Source organism: Chroicocephalus ridibundus, chromosome 1, assembly GCF_963924245.1.
Source record: "Chroicocephalus ridibundus chromosome 1, bChrRid1.1, whole genome shotgun sequence".
NCBI lineage: Eukaryota > Metazoa > Chordata > Aves > Charadriiformes > Laridae > Chroicocephalus > Chroicocephalus ridibundus.
The window spans coordinates 101,916,730-101,937,762 of record NC_086284.1 but is presented as its reverse complement, the minus strand read 5'-3'; the positions used below and the strand labels follow the sequence as shown (position 1 = coordinate 101,937,762).

General features: G+C 37.7%; 1 protein-coding gene across 3 annotated transcripts in view; it reads left to right on the top strand.

The window, feature by feature from the left end:
- The window catches only part of TTC3 (tetratricopeptide repeat domain 3), a 66,035-nt gene that overhangs the window by 17,775 nt on the left and 27,227 nt on the right, over positions 1–21,033 (top strand). For all 3 annotated transcript variants that reach the window (XM_063345613.1, XM_063345620.1, XM_063345604.1), the window contains exons 12-21: positions 544–706; positions 833–881; positions 1,652–1,775; positions 5,027–5,081; positions 9,802–9,862; positions 12,233–12,299; positions 15,073–15,210; positions 16,251–16,331; positions 17,054–17,166; positions 20,237–20,363. In XM_063345613.1, coding sequence (XP_063201683.1) covers positions 544–706; positions 833–881; positions 1,652–1,775; positions 5,027–5,081; positions 9,802–9,862; positions 12,233–12,299; positions 15,073–15,210; positions 16,251–16,331; positions 17,054–17,166; positions 20,237–20,363 — 978 coding nt within the window. The remainder of the gene's footprint in view (positions 1–543; positions 707–832; positions 882–1,651; positions 1,776–5,026; positions 5,082–9,801; positions 9,863–12,232; positions 12,300–15,072; positions 15,211–16,250; positions 16,332–17,053; positions 17,167–20,236; positions 20,364–21,033) is intronic.

Genomic DNA, 21,033 nt, shown 5'->3' with positions numbered 1-21,033 from the left:
TCTACCTCAGAAGCCTTTTGATTTTATAACTTTCCTTAATGTGTGAACGATGCTGTAATTTTGGCCATTTTAGTAATTATTCCACACATGGTGTTCTGCATGTGTAAAGACAGAAGAAAACATTTATTACATTGTTGTGCATAGCTATGTTATCACAATGCTTTAAAAAGAATATACGTAGTCCTTACAATAAAATCCTGATTAATGACCAACGTGTATTTCCCAATATTCTTGTCCTAAAGAAGAGTAAATAAGGGATAGTTACAAAATTGGAAAGTAGTAGTTGAGATTAGGGGAAAAAGCAAATTTGCTCTTTTCCAAAGCCAGAGGCTAGATGCTATTCCCAGTGAATTATCTTTCTGTTTCAGTGTGCTGAGTAGTTGTAAACTTTAATTTTTGATCATTTGACCTAAAACAGGTGGAGTAGATAACTTCTGCGTATGTAAAATTTTACTTTGTATTGTCTACTGCAGCGGTTCTGAACATAAATTGTTTTCTTATTTGTATGAATAAATGCTTGAAATTCAAAATATGTCCATGCAGGGTCACTACCACTTCTGCAAGGCGCTGTCATTACTGGGGGAACATGAACTAGCTTTGGAAGCTAATGAGAGAGCTCAGGAACTGTGCAAGAATATTCTTGATGGACTTAAGGATCTTATTCAACAAAATGACAAGTTAAAGAAGACATTAGATGAAATCAATGGTAACCTTTTCTGATTTCAAAATCTACCTCGAACATATCAGAATTCCTTCATTGGTAACTTTGTTTTGAAACTAGCTAATTCTTTCTTTTTCTCACCCCCCCCCCCCTCTATTTAATTTTCTATAGGTATTAAACAACATAAACAGAAACCAAAAAAGTCGCTTCTTGAGAAAAAGTAAGCAATTGTCAAGTGAGCTTTTTTTCTTTTTAATTACCAATGCTTAGTATAAGATTTAAGTAATATATAGCATAGATATTGCTTAAATTTTGTTACCTGCCTGTAAATAAAAATGGAAGGAATAAACTGATCAGAACTGCAACCACAGTGCAGCCTAGGAGTAAAGGGGACTTTTAAGAATTAAATAAGCTATCTTGAGGTGTGTTCTGCTTCCAAGCAGTTTCCTTCAGCATTGTTTTACCCATGTTGGAAATAACAGGAAACGGTTATGTTTTCATGGGGTTTTTTTGTCCTCCCAACCTGAAATACTTTGCTGTTGAGGAAATTTTGTGCCTGAAAATGTCAGTGCAATCACACCCACCTTTTAATGTTAACTTTGCTATATAAAGTTCTGGAGGAACTTAAATTTGTTTCCCTTCTGTAGTGCACAAATAAAATGTGGCCTAGGGCAAGACTAACTTTTTTTTTTTTAATTAATTATTTAAAAAAAAAAGTGCGGTAATTCAGGTCTTGTCCCTTTTATAGAAAATGGTGCTTTTTTTGGTTGTTATGTATTTGCATAACTTCAGACTGTGCAATTTGAAGGTATAAAAAATGGCTATTTCATCAAATCCTTTAAATATTCTTATGCCATTACACTTCTACGAGGGGTAGACTTCTTGTATTCGTCTTTGCTTTTTTCGTGATACATGTATGGTATGTGTCTTGAATACCGGGAAAAGGCATCAACACTGGAAGAACTAGGGTTCTCTCTTTTTACATATCAGAGACTGCAGTTCTTCAGAATCTCATTTAATAATCTCTCAAGAACAAAAAGATATAGAAAAAGACAGAAAGAGAACACAGTCTGATCCTAAAGATCATCATTGTCATCAAAAACATGATACCAAGGTAAGTTACACTACAGCTGGCATTACAAGACTAACAGCATATTGATTTTCATTGTCCTGGAATGTGTTATTTAATGGTGTGGCTGAAATTTTGCAGCCACTGTGTTTTAATAATTGTATACTTTCTCAGCCAAGTGCCTTTTCTCTGTAATATTTAACTACCAAATGTATGTTCAGAACTTTGTGTTTGGAAGGAGGTGGGAGGTGGTTGCTTGAAAGAAGATGTAGGCTGTATGTTATGAGGGGGCGAAGGGTCTCTTTGAGGTTATTGAAAGTGAGACTGAAGTCATGTCTGATTTAATCAACTGTCCAGTCCTGCCTGTCAGTGTGCATTCAGGTGTGGGGTTCCTTTTGGCTTTAGGAAGAGGATTCAGTTAACGTGTAATGGAATTCAGTGGAAGATGCTTTAGCCAAAGTTAATTCATATACAGGGCTTTTGCTATACTGGAGCATGGTTTTGCACTGATACTGTGACGCTATGGTATTTGCATGGTTATAGACTGTTATTTTAATGCTGTGTAAACAGATTTATTTTGTATGGGGAAAGCGTTGGTTAACTGTATTGTATTTAAAGCTAGAGTTTGTGGTTCTCAAATATCTGTTTGGCTTGTGTGTTTAAAACAAGTGTATAGTGCTAAAATGCAAGATGGACTTGTGTTGTTTTGGTAGGCCTTTGTCATTCTTTATATTCATTCTTTCAATTTAAAAGACTGTTTATAAGCGCAAATATTCTACTAGATTATTAACTTTTCTGGTGTGGAAGCCTTAAAAGAGGAAGTGAAGCTGTCGCTTGACTTTAGGCTGCTTAAAGAACCACTGCAAAAGGTAGCAGCAAAAGTGGTTTTATTGAAGTAAGGTGTTGTAAAGTGAGGCTTAACAAAGTCTGATGGCAAGGTTCAGTCTTTTACTCTATTGCACAGAGGATATAATAATGATTCAAAGTTACCAATCAAGACCTTACTGCTCTGTGATACCAAGTTATGTGAGGTATTGATCATTTACCAAAGATCTGCAGTTGTAAAGGGTCTCTCAACCTCGAGGAGTAACCTTGAGAAGCGTTCCAACTCAAGGGGAGATCACCACCATGCTGCCAGCTACTTAGGAGGGAGAGCTCAAAAAAAGCTCACTTAGGCTGTCGTATTTATGGAGTAAAGTGGTTGGGCCGTAATCAAATTATGTGCGATGGAAAAAGTAAGCATAAGACTCCTTGTACCTACAACTTTCTTCATTCCTTGACCAAATTAGTTTGGGAAGAACCATCTGCTGTTTATTGCGTGTTAATCACATGATTGGTGTTCTGGTTTCCAAGCTCATGTACATAAAAGCTCACCATGTCAACCTGTCCCTGTGTGGGTTTTCAAAGAACAGGTTGGAACTAGAGAAGTTCATGGCCTGGTCACAGCGTTGGCCTTTACTTCCTTTGAAGCCTGAACCAAGCTACTCCTTGTTTGGTCAGGGAGCCGAGTGCATCCTTCACAGAAGCTAAATAGAGTAAACTTTGTTCTGGTCATGATTGCTTTTTGTTCCCGAAAAATAATTTAACTAAGGATACCTGTTAGTGAAGGGTGACCAAAGAAATCTGCCAACAAAAGGCTCTAATTTTGCCTTTTATAAGGTTATTTAACTGTTGAAAGTGTAGTGGCATAGTGTGTTGTCATGGTTTAACCCTGGTAGGCAGCTGAGCCCCACGCAGCTGCTTGCTCACTCCCCTCAGCAGGACAGGAGAGAAAATCCGAAGTGGAAAAAGTGAGAAAACTCGTGGGTTGAGATAAAGACAGTTTAACAGGCAAAGCAAAAACTGCACACACAAGCAAAGCAAATAAAGGAATTCATTCACTACTTCCAGGCAGATGTTTAGCTGTTCCAGGAAAACATAGCTTCATCATGCATAATGGTTGCTTGGGAAGACAGATGCCATAACTCAGAACTTCCTCCCCTTTCTCCTTTCCTCCCCCAGCTTTTATTGCTGTGCATGACATCATATGGTACAGGATATGCCTTTGGTCAGTTGGGGTCAGCTGTCTTGGCTGTGTCCCCTCCCAGCTTGTTGTGCGCTCCCAACCTACTCGCTGTCAGGGCAGTGTGTGAAACAGAAAAGGTCTTGATGCTGTGCAAGCACTGCTCAGCAATAGCTAAAACATCCCTGTGTTATCAACAGTTTTAATCCAAATGTAAAACACAGCACCATACGAGCTGCTATGAGGACAGCTAACTTTCTCCCAGCCAAAACTAGTACATATGTTTTTATTCCTTAAAAAACAAACACGCTCCCCCCAAAAAAGTGGACAGTTGGGGGATTCTGGTGGTGCTTAACTTAGTTTAGACGGGTTTCACTAGTGGATGTCAGTGGTATATCCCAGCTGTTGCTTAGTGCCTATCTCATGTCCAGTATCATGGGGAGCCTGCAAACCGTTCCTGTGCATAAATTTTCCTGAGTACGCTGCTTTGCTAGATGCATGCAGACTGCGACATGGAATTAAAAATTTAATAATCAACCTCCAGTTTGCTTACAGACAGTTCTTCTCTTTCACACTAATTATTAGTTTAAAAAAAAATTTGCTCCTCTTCCTGATTGTCTCTACCATTATTATTGTAAGCTAATTAATAAACTGTTTGTTATAATTTAGCCTATAAAGTTTGTTATAAATAAGCTATATAATATAGAAAACAAAATGATAAAGAATGTGAGTCCACTAGCAAGGTCAAAACAATTTAGCATGCGCCTGTGAAAAAACACCACCTTTCCGGTTTCACAGGAGGGCAGGGCAGCAAAAAAGATGACTCGTTAGTGGGGAAAATGAAACCAACGTACAAGGGCAAAGGGAAGCAAACGAAAGTTTGAACTTGTTGAAAAAGAAAGCCATCTCTAGAACACACAAGAAGTGCTTTAAGATTTGTAACTGTCTTATGAAAACTTTCATCTGCTTTTATGCTATGAAAATCTTCATAATGTAGGTCCATGTAAATTTAACTTCCTTTAGGATGAATATTACTGCAAAAAAGGCTAGTATTTATCAGACTAGTAGGTAATATAAATTGGGGGGGGGAAGTTAAAATGTACAAACACACTTTGATTAATTAAGTGATTTTTCTTTACGCCTTGATTGGGGACATAAAATACCACATTATCATGGTGATGTCTTTGTTTAAATTTTAGTGTTTCAGGGTTTTTTTTCTTTGTTAAATTTAGAGAGTAATATCTGTTTGTTTTTTGTTATCTGTATAAAAGCAAACTAACGTATTTGTCATTAGGTGACTGACATCCCAAGAGCAGAAAGCAAAGGTTGGTCTCTGGAGTTTCCACCAAGTGAGTTTGTTATTTATCAAGTCTGAGTCGGTTCTTCCCTTGCTGTTGCTATTATTAATAAGTAAAAGTGTATCTAGTGTTATTTTCACAACAGTAACTTATCATGTTTCACTACCTTTCCTGTTAGTGTGCAGTTACTTGTCTTGTGTGTTTCTGTCTTATTTCCTTCATGCTTTTATAGTTTCAATCTACTTTACATGGATGAATTCAGAATTGAAACTGGAACTAAAAAGTAGAATGCTGAGTCACTGGCTAGAAATGCCTTCCCTCCTTCTGAGACAGGTACAGGATCTAAAAGGGTCTAAATTCAAGAGAAGTGTGTGGGTAGTTACAATATTCATAATTCATTTGTGATTACTAAAAGCTCCATATAGATCCTTAAGAAAATAATCCTGCACTTGTGAAGGAGGCCACAAAATATTTGTTAGAGTGGAACTTTAGCTACAAACTTTAAGAGGTATAAGTTCGTGTGATTTATTGTTCATGGGTTGTTTTTTTTTTTTAATGAATTAAAAAACAAAACAAACCCAACCCTTTTATAGAGAGAACTCCCACGCCCCAGAGCTCCCACTGTGCCAGAACTACTTTTCTGTGGTGAAAGTGAAGTGCAAGCAGTTTTGATCTTCAAAGTGAAATCTTTTCCTGAATTTTGATTGGTTTTTTTTTTTTTATCACCTTCTAAACCTGCTGTAACCAAGAAAGCATAAGATATTTCCCTGACATTCAGAATTGTTCCTATTTATAATGTTTGTATGGCATACTGCTACTGGATCTGGACCAGCTGCATTCTCACGCCGTATTCTGAAGTTGTGACCTCCAAGGCAGCAGGTCCTTCTAGTCCTGACCATGCAACAGTCTGAAGTCAGTGCTCAGCTGTACTGTTCTTTGTAGTTCACGTACTTAAATACTTTGCTGAGTGGGTGCCAAAGTGCAGAGCACTTCAAAATTTGATTTTAGGAAGCCAGTGAATATATATTAGAAAATATTATTTTAAAATGACCAGTAGGAGGGGTGATCTTGCTCGTGTGGGCTTTGGATGAATGTGAACATCATGAAGAATGAAGTATTGGGAGATGGAAAATGTGGGAAGGGTTGCAAAAGAAGAGTCAAGGCGAATTTCTTGAAAAGATGTTGTGTGGTAGGATCATTAAAAAAAAAAAAAAAAGAAACTACAAAGTGTTGAAGGAACTTATTGGAGAAAGCGTAAATCAGGGAAGTGTTTTAGAAAGGGGAAGTCAGGCTCTGTAAGACGCATCAGTTTTGAGGAAGTATATGTAGATGCTACAAAGGGGCAAAATAAGAAATGCGCAGAGGCCATAGGGAATTTTGAAGGAGATTGAAGCAAGTGACAACTAAGTGAATCCAGACATTTTCCTGAGCAAGAAGGTGCGGTCTGAATAGTAATGGAGTCTGAAAACACATTACAAAACAAAGCTTTATTGAGGCAGTGGAAAAGATCAGCAACAACGTGCCCATAATGGTGACCTGCCCAATCACAGATAGCAAACGCAGGATTATAAGTGATGCCCTGGCTCCAGCAGACTGCCAGGGATGCTTGGTGTCCAGGTCACCTGGCAGCAAGACCAAAACGTGCAAATACCTTTTGAATGCGAGTAAGAATTAGGCTGCCCCTTGGCTCCACCAGCGGTAGTGGGATTTGAGAGAACTGTACTTTCACATGAAAAATGTGGGCAGCGTCCTGCTGCCCATGTTGGTCAGGGGGCAGGGTGTCAGCAGTCTCTCTCTGCTGCTGATACTGGTCAAGGGCAGGATGTCTGCGGTCTGTGTATGCTGCTGATACTGGTGAAGCAGCAGGGTGCCAGAAGGATAGCTGAGTTTGAGAGGTTGAGGAGGGAAGAGAGATAATGAAAAGTGAAACGTAGGGGAGAGAACTGAAAATTATTGTAGACTAAAGAGATCATAGCACTATGAAATGTTCCATTGAATGTAGTAATTTAAAAAAACCCCTGTGCTGATTCCACGTTTGGTTTTTTTTTCCTGTTCTTTTCTTCCTCCTCCTCTCCCCCTCCTACTTATTATGTCAGTACTGATGTAGAAGAAAATATTTGATTTGGCTTTGATTTGAAAGGAGGAGCTACATTGTGAATAACTAGCTGATACAAGTTTACTGTGGGTAGGGAAGAATAGCTTTTGTTTTCTTAGCCTTTGTTCACTTAAGGGCTTAAGACTTGCAGGAGAGTTAATGTAAAGGAACTTTATGCCACTGTATTTTATCTTAAAGTTACTGTCCTTTTTAATTTCAGTTTTTGTCTGCATGTACTATTTTTTTGAGTGTGTATACGTTTCTGTTAAATATCTTTGTTTGCTCCTAATGGGAATGTCTAGCAAAAGCAATACTTCTCCTACTAATATTTTAAAATGTTTGTGGGGTAAGTGAATCATCTTTGCCATTGAATTAATATATCTCCTTAAGTATTCTAATTATAATTCAGCTGGATTTTCTTGTTACTTTTGTTTGAAAGTATTTTTTAAAAATCTGAGAGTAGTATCTTTTTAAGTTGCGTAGTATATGGGAATAGTAGTTTCTGTAGGAAATTTTTTGTTGAATGGCTTTTAAAATTCAGTGAAAAAATAGTGCTGATTAATTCATTCTTTGGTTGGTGAGAGGGAAGGCTTGTGTTCCTTTATTTTCATTAAGATTTTGTTTTGAATGATAGATTGGTTCCTTAAGGGAAGGGAACCTATGTAATGAAGAAAAGGTAATACATCTCTATCTCTAAAAGGTTAAATGATGATATGCTTGAAGTGTTTTCTGGCTTTCAAAAGGATTATTGTTTTCCATCATTTAAATGTCTCTATTTCAAGGAATTTGTAGTGATTATTAGTGTAGCTTTGGAGTTTTTAATGTGTATGAAATGTTTCAACAGACACCTATTCAGACTCCTGTGTGACAATTTTAAGAAATGGTTCATGAAATAATTCTGAACATGTTCTGTCTTCATGACGCTTGATTTTTTTGTTCTGATTAATTTAAATTTTATGTCATTAAGTAGTTTTTTAATGAAAAATCCCTTTGGCACAAGACATAAAGTGCGTATGCATATGATTTAACTTGAGAAATGAGTACATGAGACATCCCACTGGCTTAAGCAAGATTACTCAAATGGGTAGATCTGTATTTTCCCGTGGTGTTTTCCAGTATTTTTTTATCATATAAAATACTTCTCTGAAGTCATGAAATAAACATTTGTAAGCATAGATAGTTACTGAAACTTTATATGTAAGATTAATAACTCCTTTTTTTCAAATTTGATTTTATGGTAGTTCAGCATAAGCGTAATAATAAAGGCACAACTACCTAAATCATTAAATATTGCTTGCTTATATTTGGATTCCAGTGCTCGAATGGCTTGAATCCAGGTGCTAGACTGTATGTTGTCTGTGTGATTGTGTCCAGTACTAGGAAGCTACAGTTACCTTCTAAACTGCTCCTGAAAGATTATAGCTGGAACTATCCCCTCTTGGAACAGGTAGCTGAGTCAGAAGGCAGCATTCCTATATGCCTTGTAAAATCCATTACGTTTAACTAGCAAAAAAATCTGCTGTTCCTCACCCCTTCAGCTTACCATGTGTGATAAGGAATACCTGTGATGTGATGCTCAGCAGTTCTGCAACTGCATTTGACAGCAGCTTGTTGATTCCTTATGAGGTTGGGGTTTTTTTGCCTTGCTTGTCTAGTTGTCTGGTTACTAGAAGGCAGCTCTCCCATAAGTGGATTCTGTCACTGTTGCTGTTGAGTCATTGATGCCTTGTAAAGTTCTGACTTTAAAATTCTTGAAAATTAAAAACTTCATTACTTAATCATGAGCATGCATGTGCCCATTCAGATGCCTAATGTTACGCTTTAATTCCACAGAAAATGGTTGAGGGTTTATTTTGTAGTTAATGGCATGGCTTCCTGGGTTTGACCAATTGCAATAAAGTTTTAAAACATGTTTTCTTCTTTCTTGTTACTAATGACTTGTTTACTCAGCTTGTAGAGCCCTATAACTACTCAACAACAGTGTTAGATCTCTGAAATTGTGAAGTGTATTAGTAAAGTTTTATGCTAAGTGTTAAGTTTCAGAGTTAGAAATGAATCAGTATCACGTGATAGATTCTTTCTTGTCTTTGTGATCCAGTATTTCCACATTGTCAAACTTTTTTTATTTTGTAATCAGGGACATTTATCTTTATCTGACTCGTGTTTATATTTCTAAGATTAATGTGGGTTGAATTTAACTCCTTTAGCAATGTATTTTTGAAGTAGCAGACTTTGTAAAATTTCTGTAGTCAGTCTTGAACATACACAGTGATCTCTTATTCCCTTTAAAAATTCTAGTTATCAACTAATAGTGTATAATATCAACCGTGGGTTTGCATAACATACTGATTTCTTTAGCTTGTAGTCCACTTTAATAGTTGTTACAAATATTGTAGAGTCAGATCATATGTTACAAAATCTTAAGATTCTTCTGTTTATTTGAAGTATCTTTCCCCTTTATAGGATTAATAAAGTCTTACACTAACTAATAAAAATAATATCAAATTCGTACTGTAACACGAGGCTTTTAAAAAAACGTCTTGGTTGTGTTAGTTTTCAATATTGTAAATGTTTAAGATCTGTTATTTATAAAGCAAAATGTCAGTTCTGAGTGCACTTCTTTGCCTTTGTTTTAGGTGATGGTCATTTTGTTTGAAATACTTTTTCTCCTTACAGGCCAAAGTCATCAAAACAAAGGAAGGCCAAAACCCAAAACTGGTGATTCTGAAAAAACAAGGTAAGAAACTTTATTTACTTTTTAATTTATTATTATTTTGAGTTATTTTATGTAGCACTTAAAAATTAATTAATGCAACTTTGACTTGCTGCTTGCTCTTTGCTAATTGCTTTGTTAATACTGTTTACATACTCTTCAGGATATAGTTCATGTTAGGATAGCTGATTAAAGTTAACAAAATTCCAGTTTTCACGAAGAGCCTGAGTTATTACTTGAAAACTAAATATTTTCCAAAGCTCAGTTGAATTTTAGTAAATTAAGGTATAATTTTAATAACCACTGTTTAAAAACTGTTGCCCAAAAGCAAGTCACACAGTGTAGCCATAACAAAATACATTCTTCTTTTACAGCAAAAGACAATAGAAATCTTGTTCTAATTGTTACATTCAAACTTACGCCACAACATAGCTCACCCTTATCTTATTTTCAAGGCCTTTTTGTGCTAATTCTGCTCTTTGTACTAAATAATTGTTAAAACTTCTCTGACACTAAATATGCCTACTACGAAGAAGAGATCTGACTGCGAGGAAGGCATTGTAAGTCAGTCTCAGAATGGAACACTAGAAAAGAATTTTCACTTAGAGTTCTTCAATTTTTTGTAGATTTGAATTTTCACCTAAAGCATATCGATGTCTAATTTTAAGTACCTGAATACTCCCCGTAGAACACGCTGAATGTAAATCAGTATGTTTGATGGTCTGGGGCCAAAAGTAAATTAATTGGGGTAAAAAGCACTATAGATTTTTATTAACAAAATTTGTGCTTCAATCTGTAATAACATTTAGAATACTGTTTAAAAAAAGAAATAATTATTTCCAGCGATACTGGGGCCAACGTGCTCCAAATGGGTTTGGGGAAATCGGTGCATTTATAGATGGTTCCATGTGCCAACGTATCTCTTCATCTAATAGGTAGTTCAGCAGTAAAGAACTGTTACTGCTGACTTATTTGTAAGATGACTGAAGCAAATGATGGCTTACCACTTGAGGCCATGCAGAGGTGGAAGCTTTCCGTGTTTTAACCTGAGCTGTGAAATGAGCCAACTTAAGCTCTGACTGTGCTTTCTTGCTTGTATATTTCTTCAGCTAGGGTTTTTTAGTTGTGTTTAGGATGAGGGGTACAGCAAAATAAGCTGTTTACAATGAAATAGGAAAGTTCCATTAAATGGTAATTCTTAAAGGCAGATTTCTCATGTGGAAGAGTCCAAGCCTTTAGAAAACCTGATTATCCCCAGTCCTAATCTTAGTATGACTGCAAAACCTACCATCTTTTAATATATATGTATATATGTTACAGTACAATCCTTTTGTTTTTCCATAACTCTTTTTGAATACCACTGTAGGTAGGACAATTGAAACTTTGTCCTAAGAGAGGGCATTTATGTTATTTAACTGGGTTGTCACTGACTTCTTTGTTCTTTCAGTTTGAGAGGAGGGGAAAAACGTTAGAATTCACCATGAGAATAAATCCTCTTTAAAGTAATTGAACCATCTATAAAATTGCTTCTTTCATGGGGAAGTTTTAGATCTATAAAAAACATGCTATTTCTCAACAAGCAAGGTGCATGGTCAGTTACAATTTTATCTCCATTTCTGTAATTAGCAGGTTGCTTGGCTTCCAAAAATCTAGACAATCCTCTGACTCTGTAAAGAATTTAGCTCAGATGACGAGTGTTTCATGCCTTTGAATGTAGGACAGAACCAAACATACATTAGCAAAAGGCAAAACAGTAGCATTAAGGATTGAGTAGCAAGCTTAGCATTGCGGACTTAGAGTATTAAGCAATACTTTGCCTCTTCATTATACTTTCTCTATTCTCTAGTTGCACATGACGTTTCTGCTGCAATAGTGGAAAGGAAGAGCTGGGATGAACAACTCTGTTCCTCTCTTTTCTGCTCTCCCTGCCCCCACCATGTGTAGCTGCTACATGTATTTGATTTTAAGCAGTGGTTGTGCTAGGATAAAGGATCTTGTACTTAAGTAGAGAAGGATAAAGCAGCTTAAGCACCTTCTTATACTCCTGCCTTTGGTATAGGGAAGTTCTCTAGTCTCACCTATCCCACCCTCTCATAAGACCAACTCAGCAGAGAATAAGATGGAGAAGATAAAAGAAAACAAATAAAATGATGGAGAAGACTGCTACTTCCCTGAAGCCCTAGTAATTCCACAGCCAGAAGTGTATGAACTATATGAATAGTATTGTAACCCTTGATAGCATTATAGTACATGTTGTTGAGATTGTGAAAGTGTGCCATAATAATCTCTATTACGCAAATGTGATAAAAGCGCAGAAATTTCTTTTTCTGGAAATTAAGATTACATGTAAAGTACATGTACAAACTCGTGATGCCATTGTCCTGTTGTTTGTAGAGATCACTTTGATTTGAAGACAGAGTCTAAAGCCATCCAAGACAAACTCTTCTGTACTGTGCAACAGGTAACTGGGAATTCATTAGCATATGACCTTAAGAGTAGGTGTTCTGTCACCTTTTAATAACACTGTCCAAAAACTTGGTTCATTCAAAAATTTAATGCTTCATGCTTGGCCCAACTTCTACCAGGAGACAAGGATTATGCGATTACACTGCTTTGTACTGTCTCGTTGCTGGTAGTCTTCTTTTTGCTTCTCCTCCTTACCCTCCCATAAGACTTCACACTGGAAATTAGAGTCACAAAACTCAGTGTAGTTATTGAATAACTTAGCTGGAACCATGGGTTAGTAATATAGCTCACTTTTATTTTAATTTGTAAGAAAAACTACAACAATTGCTGGGAATCATTCAGGGATTTATAATAGCCCTCCCAAAGTTCTGACTAAATATGTTTTCTTGTGTTTGATACATACAGTTGGAAATAATCATAGAACATGTTGTTGAACAGTATAGCAGGACACTCTGCCTAGGGGGATGTGTGTGGGGTGTCTTCAACTTCGCCCCACTTGTATGAGTTTGCTGGCAGAAAACTACTAGATGTGTAGGGAGGTCATACTCTCCTTAGTATTGAAGGACACTGAGGATTAGTCTGACTTGGCAGCCCCAGGAGCAGGGTAGGATGTGAAACCAGATGTTCCCAAGAGGAACAAAAGAATGATAAAAATAAACAGTGTTTTGCTGAGCTAGAAGGTTTGGCTTAACAGCAAATGACTGGCGGTCAGTCACTTCGTACTATACAAACCTAGTCCCATCTTTGAATGGGAGAGGTTCTAGTACACCCCTTCCATAGGAGTGAGTTTGGAATTCCTCCCTCAAGTGGGGACGCCCCTCAGCGTTACACCTTGAGGCTGAGTGAGAGAGCGCTACCCACAGTTGTCAACATGTGTGAGTAACATCAGTCCTACAAAAATAATTACTTATCAAGCTAGCTTTGAACTGTTGATTTAGTAAATGATAATTATAATGAATAGTAGCTATAGCATTTATACAACAGAGTAGATGTTCTGATTAATGTCCTTTAGCCTGATCACACCATTATCAATTATAATGAAGTTTTTTACTTTGTTTACATATATATAGTTTAGTTTGCCATCCTTAACCCCGTGGGACAAACAGCTGTTTAAAACGCAATAAAATTCATAAATTGAGAATTCTCCTTCTCAGGTCTCGCCAGCAATGAATGATGAGTATCCCAAAGTTCTTGAATTAAATTACGGGGATGTAGATAATTAATCATTTCCTCTCTGTTAATTTGGGGAAGTAAGTACCAGAAATCTCTACTCTGATTAATTACCTCACAAGACAAAATGGATTCAGGAGAAGGTGCAGGTTCTGCCTACACTAAGACCCCTTCTTTACTTTAAAATACCTATTTTTGTAAGGCTAATGCATTACTAGGATTGAAAGTAACGTTTTTAGCTGGCGTAATCAGCCTCATATGTCATCTAGCTTAACATTAAATTAATATAATTTGTTCTGTTCTATAACTGTATGCTCTGACAGCATTACCTTAAATCAGTAGTTCTAGGAAATAAAAATAAGTCTTAATCATTTTTTCATTAATTCATTTCTGCATTTTGGTCTTTTCTGTATGTACTTGCAGTTTCCGCTGTCCCTGCCACTTTTCTTTATGACTGCCATTAGATCATGGGTATTTTCTTGTGTTTGTCCTTTTGGGTCAGTTGACAGGATGAAGACAAAATAAGATCAAAATTCTTAGATGCTTAGGAAAATACATTCTGGACATGCGTTAAATTTAGTATGTCAAAAGCCTAATTCAGTTCACATTAATACAATTAAGTACACCATTAGAATAATGTTTAAAAATTGAGCAACTCAAAAGTTGTTATATTCCCTTCTTCCCAAACCTTCCCAGTTTTTCCCTGCCCACGACCACCCTTTGTTCAGAATCCCAGCCTCAAATGTTAACATATGGAATGGGGGTGAAGGGGCAGTTAATGAAAAGCTTGTGAAGCAGGATTACTTAATAGTGAAGATTAATTCATACTGAAATGAGGTAGTGGCCTAAAATACTTAGGTGGGCCTCCTTGGTACTCTTTGTCTTTTGCTTATGATTGCAGGAGTAGGTGTTGGAGGAGCTTCTTAAATAGCCAGATTACTTCTACCCTGGCACAATGATCTGCTTCCCAAAGCTAATTTTATTTTAGTGTTTCAACGGATCAAGGGAATAGAAGTTCCTAATTCTACAACTGCTTGTCTCAATTTACAGTCTCACTGCTGGAAATTCCCACAGGCTTCAGGAAGAATCTGTAGTGAAAGGCTAATAACATAATGCATTCTGAAACCTTCTAGCGTTAACTATTAACCTAGGTGGAGTGAAATTGTAGGCAGAAGCAGTTGTCAGGTTTTTCAAAAATATTTGTACACAAAATGGAGTGTACAAGTGAGGAAAGGCATAAGCGTGGGCTTGTTTGGTTTTTTTTTTAATATGTAAGGATTAAAATGATGTTTGAATTAAACTTGAAACTTTCTGGAGAGAAAAAAATCTAAATTTAGAACAAAACCTAGATTTTTAAGGGATTAGCAGCAGTAGGTCCATGAAAATCTTAAGTTTGCAGAAGTTGAATTTAAAATGGTTTTATAAAAATGTACCTGATTTGCTGCTTTAAAAGTGGAATCGTAATAAAAATGTAGGAAGTACAGAATTTTAACAGTTGCCTGTTGGATAAGTATTTTAGCAAATAGCTTGCTTGCTTTAAAATAAAAAAAAGGAAAAAACTGTTTTCTTTTGGACTTACTATTTTCCTAAATATTTAGGTGGATTTAACTATGTTGCCAGAAGAGGTTAAATCCCTTGTTCGTGATGGTTATACAGCCTTGATGGACCAGCGATGTCACAGCGCTGAACAAGCCTTTTCACAATTGTTGAGCATTCTAAATCCTTCAGAATTAAAGGTAAACTGAGAGAGTACCTTAGTTTATTAGAGTCATTGAAGTTTATGCTTTCAATAACGTGTTTCATTCTTTCCTTCCACCAGAATAGTCATTGTTATTGAATTGTTGCCTGTGATGTTGACTACAATGCTAAGTGTTTCACTGATAAGTATGCCAAGAAGCTTACAAATGAGAACAGGATAAAAAAACCAATAGTAGCGTTGGATGTATTTTTTGTAATGTTCAGCATACATGCGCATTTCAAGATGCAATCTAAAAAATATTTACCAAAATAATATTCTTATAAGAATAATGTAAGATACTCATCAAGTACCTTATTTGATAAAACAACTACTGTCCATTGTCAGCTTAACCTTTATTCGTAATAATGTAGGGTAAAAAGAATTTAGATTCTTCAGATTAATAGCTCTTTGATAGCAAATACTGTGAAAATTTGTGTTTATGTGTCTAGCCAATCAGCCATTGACCCATTTGTCATCCTATATTTCTTTAAATTATTGTATTGTAGTATTAAGTGTGACAGTGTATGTGCACGTGCGTTGCTGTGTTTCAAGCTCCTATTTTAGTAAGGGATGTTGGAGCCCCAGCAAGTCTGTCCACGCAAATAATGCACCAATCCATCTGGAATTGTGACCTAGTTTATTAGGAAGAAAAAGGTTGAGAAAGGGCTTTTTTATTTAAAAAAAATAAAAAAAATCTGCTCAATTCTGAGCATGACCTATAGCAAAGACACATTGCACTGCATGAAGTCAACATAGTAAAGCCTTTAGTTATAGAATTTGTAAAAGCAAACGTTTCAGGATGTAACACTTCAAAATACATAGGGATGCCAAATGACCAGCAGTAAAGGTGTAGTTAACCTTCACTTTTTATGCGAATTGTAACATAAATATCAATAGAGGCTACGATAAGAAGGGTGAGAAGAGAGTTTCCTAGGTCTGTTGTAGTGAAGATTGTCAATTCACAGTAGACAGTAATGTCCTAGTTACCAGCAAAGTGTTTTTGTGCATGCTTGTACTATAACTTAACTCTATTTGCAGCAACTGAATCTTCGTATTATTAATTATGTTGTAATCATCTACGGACATGCCACTGCTCTTCTTGGAATAGGACAACCTGAGGTATGACGTTAAGCCACTATATTGTTTTTATTCAAAATTTTAGTTTAGGTAGTTGGCCATCCATTTTTGTCTCTTTTTAACAGGCATAAAATTAGTAGGGAAGGAAAGCTTTGGTGGTATTTCAGAATCATACAGTTTAATATCGGGGACTAGTTCTTTAATGGTTTTTGATATACCAAATAAAATTTCTTTTTAAGCTTTCAAATGAGATTCTTAGGTATTAACAAAGTATAATAAATTATTTTTCTTCTACTTCGTTGTAATTTGGTTATGCACTAGTCTTTCCAACACAAACATTCTGCTTCTAAAACAAGAGAGAGAGAATGCTTTTGGTTCTGGAACACACCAAAACAGAAGTGTGGGTTGTTTGGGTTTTTTTGGGAGGTTGTTTGGGGTTTTTTCCTGCAGTGTTTAAAAATATTCAATGTCTTACAATAAGCTTAAAAATGTCTGGGTGTTTGTAGCTCACTGGGCTCAATAATTTAATTTCATTACTTCAGAGGCACCCCGTGTTTACAAAATAAGTTTGTTTTCTTTTAAAGAAAGGAAAGCCTTTGTGTGTGATGATAAGGTTGCTTAATTCCATTTACTGTTCATTCATAAGACTGATCAAAGAATAGGGCATACTGACCCACTCTACTGGAGCAAAAAAAAAAAGGAGAGGAAAAGCAAAAAGCTTCTGGCAAAGAGTCACATATTTTTGTCTTAAATTTATTTTGAAGGCATTGACAAAGGCTGAAAACCAGTTTAAGACAATAATTGAACAGTACCAGGAAGAAAGATTTTGTTGTTTGGCATATTATGGAATTGGAAAAGTATACCTCAGACAAAACAGGTTAGTATATGTTGTGAATGGGTGATTTAGGTCACTTGAAGAACTGCTGTCAAAGGTGTTAGCAAAGTGGTTTTAATATGATGTAAAAGTGTGACTTAATGAAGTTCAATGGCAAGGTTCACTCTATTAATTACTGCATGGGAAAACATACAGAGGAAAATGGAGTTACACTTGAGTCAGAATGACTCACAGAGAGACCGGGGATGCAAAGAGTATGGGAGACCCTCCCGTTGAGTCACGAGGTTCAGAAAGGACCCCCTTGCTTTCTGAACTCCTTCTCAGAGAGGAATCTAGGTGTGGCTGGATCCAGACTTAGTCCCAGACTTGGTCAACAGTATATGTCTAAAGGATTCTATGTGAATGTTTCATTAGCATCAATTCAGCATTCAATTGAAGTTACCAAGGCAAAACCAAAGCTGTTATACTACAGGGTTATGCGCAATACCAGTTGCATACCAAAGATCTGCCATTGGTAAAACGTCTCTCTGCCTTGAGGAGCAACCCTGAGAGGCGCCCCAGCTCAAGGGGAGATTACCACCATGCAGCCAGGCTGCCTAGCAGGGAGAGCTCAAAGAGGGCTCACTTAGGCTGTCATATTTACGGGATAAAGCGGTTGGCTCGTAGTCAAATTACATGCAATGGAAAAGATATGCATGAGACTCATAGAATCATAGAATCTTCATGGTTGGAAGGGACCTTTGAGATCATCAAGTCCAACCATACACACACAAAAAAACCCCCCTACAATCATTGTACCTTGTACCCCAAATTTTCTTTGTTACTTGATAAATGAACCTTGGAAAAGCCACACACTATTCATGTGTTAATTGCATGACTGGTGTTCCAAGCTCATATGCATCGATGCTCACTGTATCACTCTGCTCCTATATGGGTTTTCAGAGAACATACTGGAACTAGAGGAGTTCTTGGCCTGGCTACGGCTCTCCTTTTCCTCCTTTGGAGCCTCTATCAAACTACTGCTAGTTTGGTTAAGGGGTTGAGTGCATCCGTCACGGTATAATAGAAAGCTTCAATTTTTGATACAAAAAATATTTTAATTTAAGAAATGATGTGTGGGGTTTTTTAATTACTCTTTGTTAATCACTAAATCCATACGGCAGACTAATTGATTACAACTTTAAGTTTGTTACTGCTAAGGATGTAATGGAAGCCGCTGAATTGAGCGGACACCAGGGTATGGGGATATGACTGACCAGCACACCCTTGCAGTGGAGGAGAGCTCATAGGAGAAGGGCAAAAAATGATGATCTTGTTGGGGGGAGGAGGGCGTGGAAAATGTATTGTAAAGAAAGCTTAGCTTATCTCAGCACCAGGGAGACTGGAGAGTAACCTTGGTTTTAGATAAGGCAGCTGCACCAGTGAGTCATTGAGTTCCCTGAGACAGATAAAGAGTAATGTTTTCCTGGGCTAGTCAGCCCAGCATTGGAGGGTGGGGGAGGAGGGGTGTGTATGTGGCTCAGCAGAACATAAAGTGCAGAAACTGGACAGATAATAAACTTGAGAGCAAAGAGCTTGAGCTGGCTTCAACCTACATATTCCTGGTGGTATTTTTTCCCTGCATCCTGAGGGTAAGCATATAGAGACAGGTAATGGGAATCATGTTTGTATTGATTAAACTGTGTATTGCAATTGCTATGTTACGCTTGTGTTGTGATCTCAGTATATCACTGTGCTGCTCTACTTAATCAAAATCCCCAGTAACGCCTGTGATGGGTTGACCTTGGCTGGTGGACAGACCCTCATCCAGCTGCGCTCCCACTCCTCCTCCTTAACTGGAGAGGAGGAGAAATTAAGATGAAAAAAGCCCAGGGGTTGAGATAAAGACAGGGAGGTGACTTGCTAATTACAGGCATAGGCAAAACAGACTCAACTTGAGGAAAAATAATGTATTTATTGTCTGTTAAAATATAGTTGGATGGTGGGAAACAAAGTAAGAAAACTAAAATCTCCTTCCCCAGCACCCCCCTGCTTTATCTCAGGCTCACTTCACTCCCTCATTCCTGACTCCTCTACCTCCTCCTCCACTGACCTGCCCAAAGGGATGGGGAATGGGGGTTGTGATCAGCCCGTAACAGCTCCTCCATGCCTGGAGCACCTCTTCCCTTCCTTGTTCTTACCTTGGTGCTTGAAGGGCTGTTTCTCAATTATTTTTTTTCCCTTACTCCTCACAGCCGTGCAGTATGTTTTGTCCTTTATTACCCATGCTTTCTCTGAGGTGCTGCCATCTTGCCTGAGGGGCTCAGCTGTGCCCTGTGGAGTCCTGTTCCTTGGAGCCCAGAAGCTGCCCCTGCAGCACTTGTCCCCCACCCCCCCGCCCAACCTTGCCACCTAAACCAAATACAGTGACAAATAAATAAGTTTGATATTAAACCTTAAGCCCTCCTCCTGTGGAATATCTAAAAGCACCTGGTCAGAGTGTTGGACACTGAGAGGGGATTCTTCCTTCCCACTGCTGCAGCGTAGCAGCAGGGGGTGTCTGTGGTTCAGTCCCATGGATGTGGCTGTTGTTTCCCTTGGCAGTGTTGAGCTGTAGTGAGGCTGCGTGTGTGTCCCAAAGAAATGTGTATGCACACACACAACAACACAGCTGGCTACCCAGACTGTGCCAGGCAGAGCAGCTCCCATGTATAGCACTACCTGAACTCATGTAAAACGCAAGTGTAGGTAGCAGAGTCCTGTACCTCCTCCCTGCCTGATGAGGGTTGAAGGTCCCTGGTGAACATACACGTGCCCCCACTCTCTGTATTGACAAGCACACCCACGTTTATGGGTCTCTTGAATATCAGTGCAGGCTCTGTTTGCCTCCTGTCTGTGCCTGGGCTCTGAGTCCCTTCCCCAGGCTGGCTTACTGGCTCACCCTTTGAGTCTTTTATACTGAAGAGTCCTTAAACAGATAACTTAATGAAACAGGTGCTCTTTCGTTCCACATACTCTTACAGTTACCTTTTTTTTTTTTTCCCTTGGATCATAAAGTGAATCGTGAAAGTATTATAGACTGTGCAGAAGTTATTCATATGTGATCTGAACATGTACCGTTTTCAAACTTCAGATTTTCAGATGCGCTTGATCAGTTTGTGAAATCACAAACAATGGTTAATCACAAGATTGTACCTGGAGTATTAACTTGGCCCACAACATCTTGGGTCATTGAAGAGACACGAACAGAGAATTTACAGGTATGTTAAAAAAAAAAAAGGCATAAAACCCTGTTCTGTCAAATGGCCTTTCCAAAAAATAAAAAAAATGTTGTCATCCTTCTCCCTTCCTCCCTGCGTGCCCACTTCCCTCTCACCCCCATTGTCAAAGGCAAGGAAAGATGGGGGGTGAAAGGGAGGTTTTGTCCTGAAACAGCCAGTGGAAGTGTTATTGCTCATTGTTGTTGTCAGCCCCAAAGCCTGATCTTTGTAGAGCAGAACTCTTGCGATGACAAATTTGAACACGTGGGAAGCATCCTATTTACAGCACAAGGGCGGGGACTCTGTGTCAGGCTTTATGCTTGGGTATTTCTATGTAATAATATGGTTCTAACGGCTAATGAAGTGTTTCTTAATGTGTTAACTTCTTAGTTGCATGTTACCAAACTTTAAGTCGATTTGAATACTATGTAGAATGTAATGCTACAGAGAACCAGTTAAAAATTTGAGTTAGCAAAAATGTGATGTTGCAAATTGCAGCAGTGGTGCTATATTTAAAACTAAATAGGAGAGCGTGACCGTGTAGTTCTTGGTTGATGCAGTAAGACTTGCATGGTAGAATTCCCTGTTTGACTTGAAAAATCTAACTGGTGCTTCTAGCACTACAAATGGCTTTGTCACACTGAACAGTTTGTTGGTTTGTTTTTTGTTT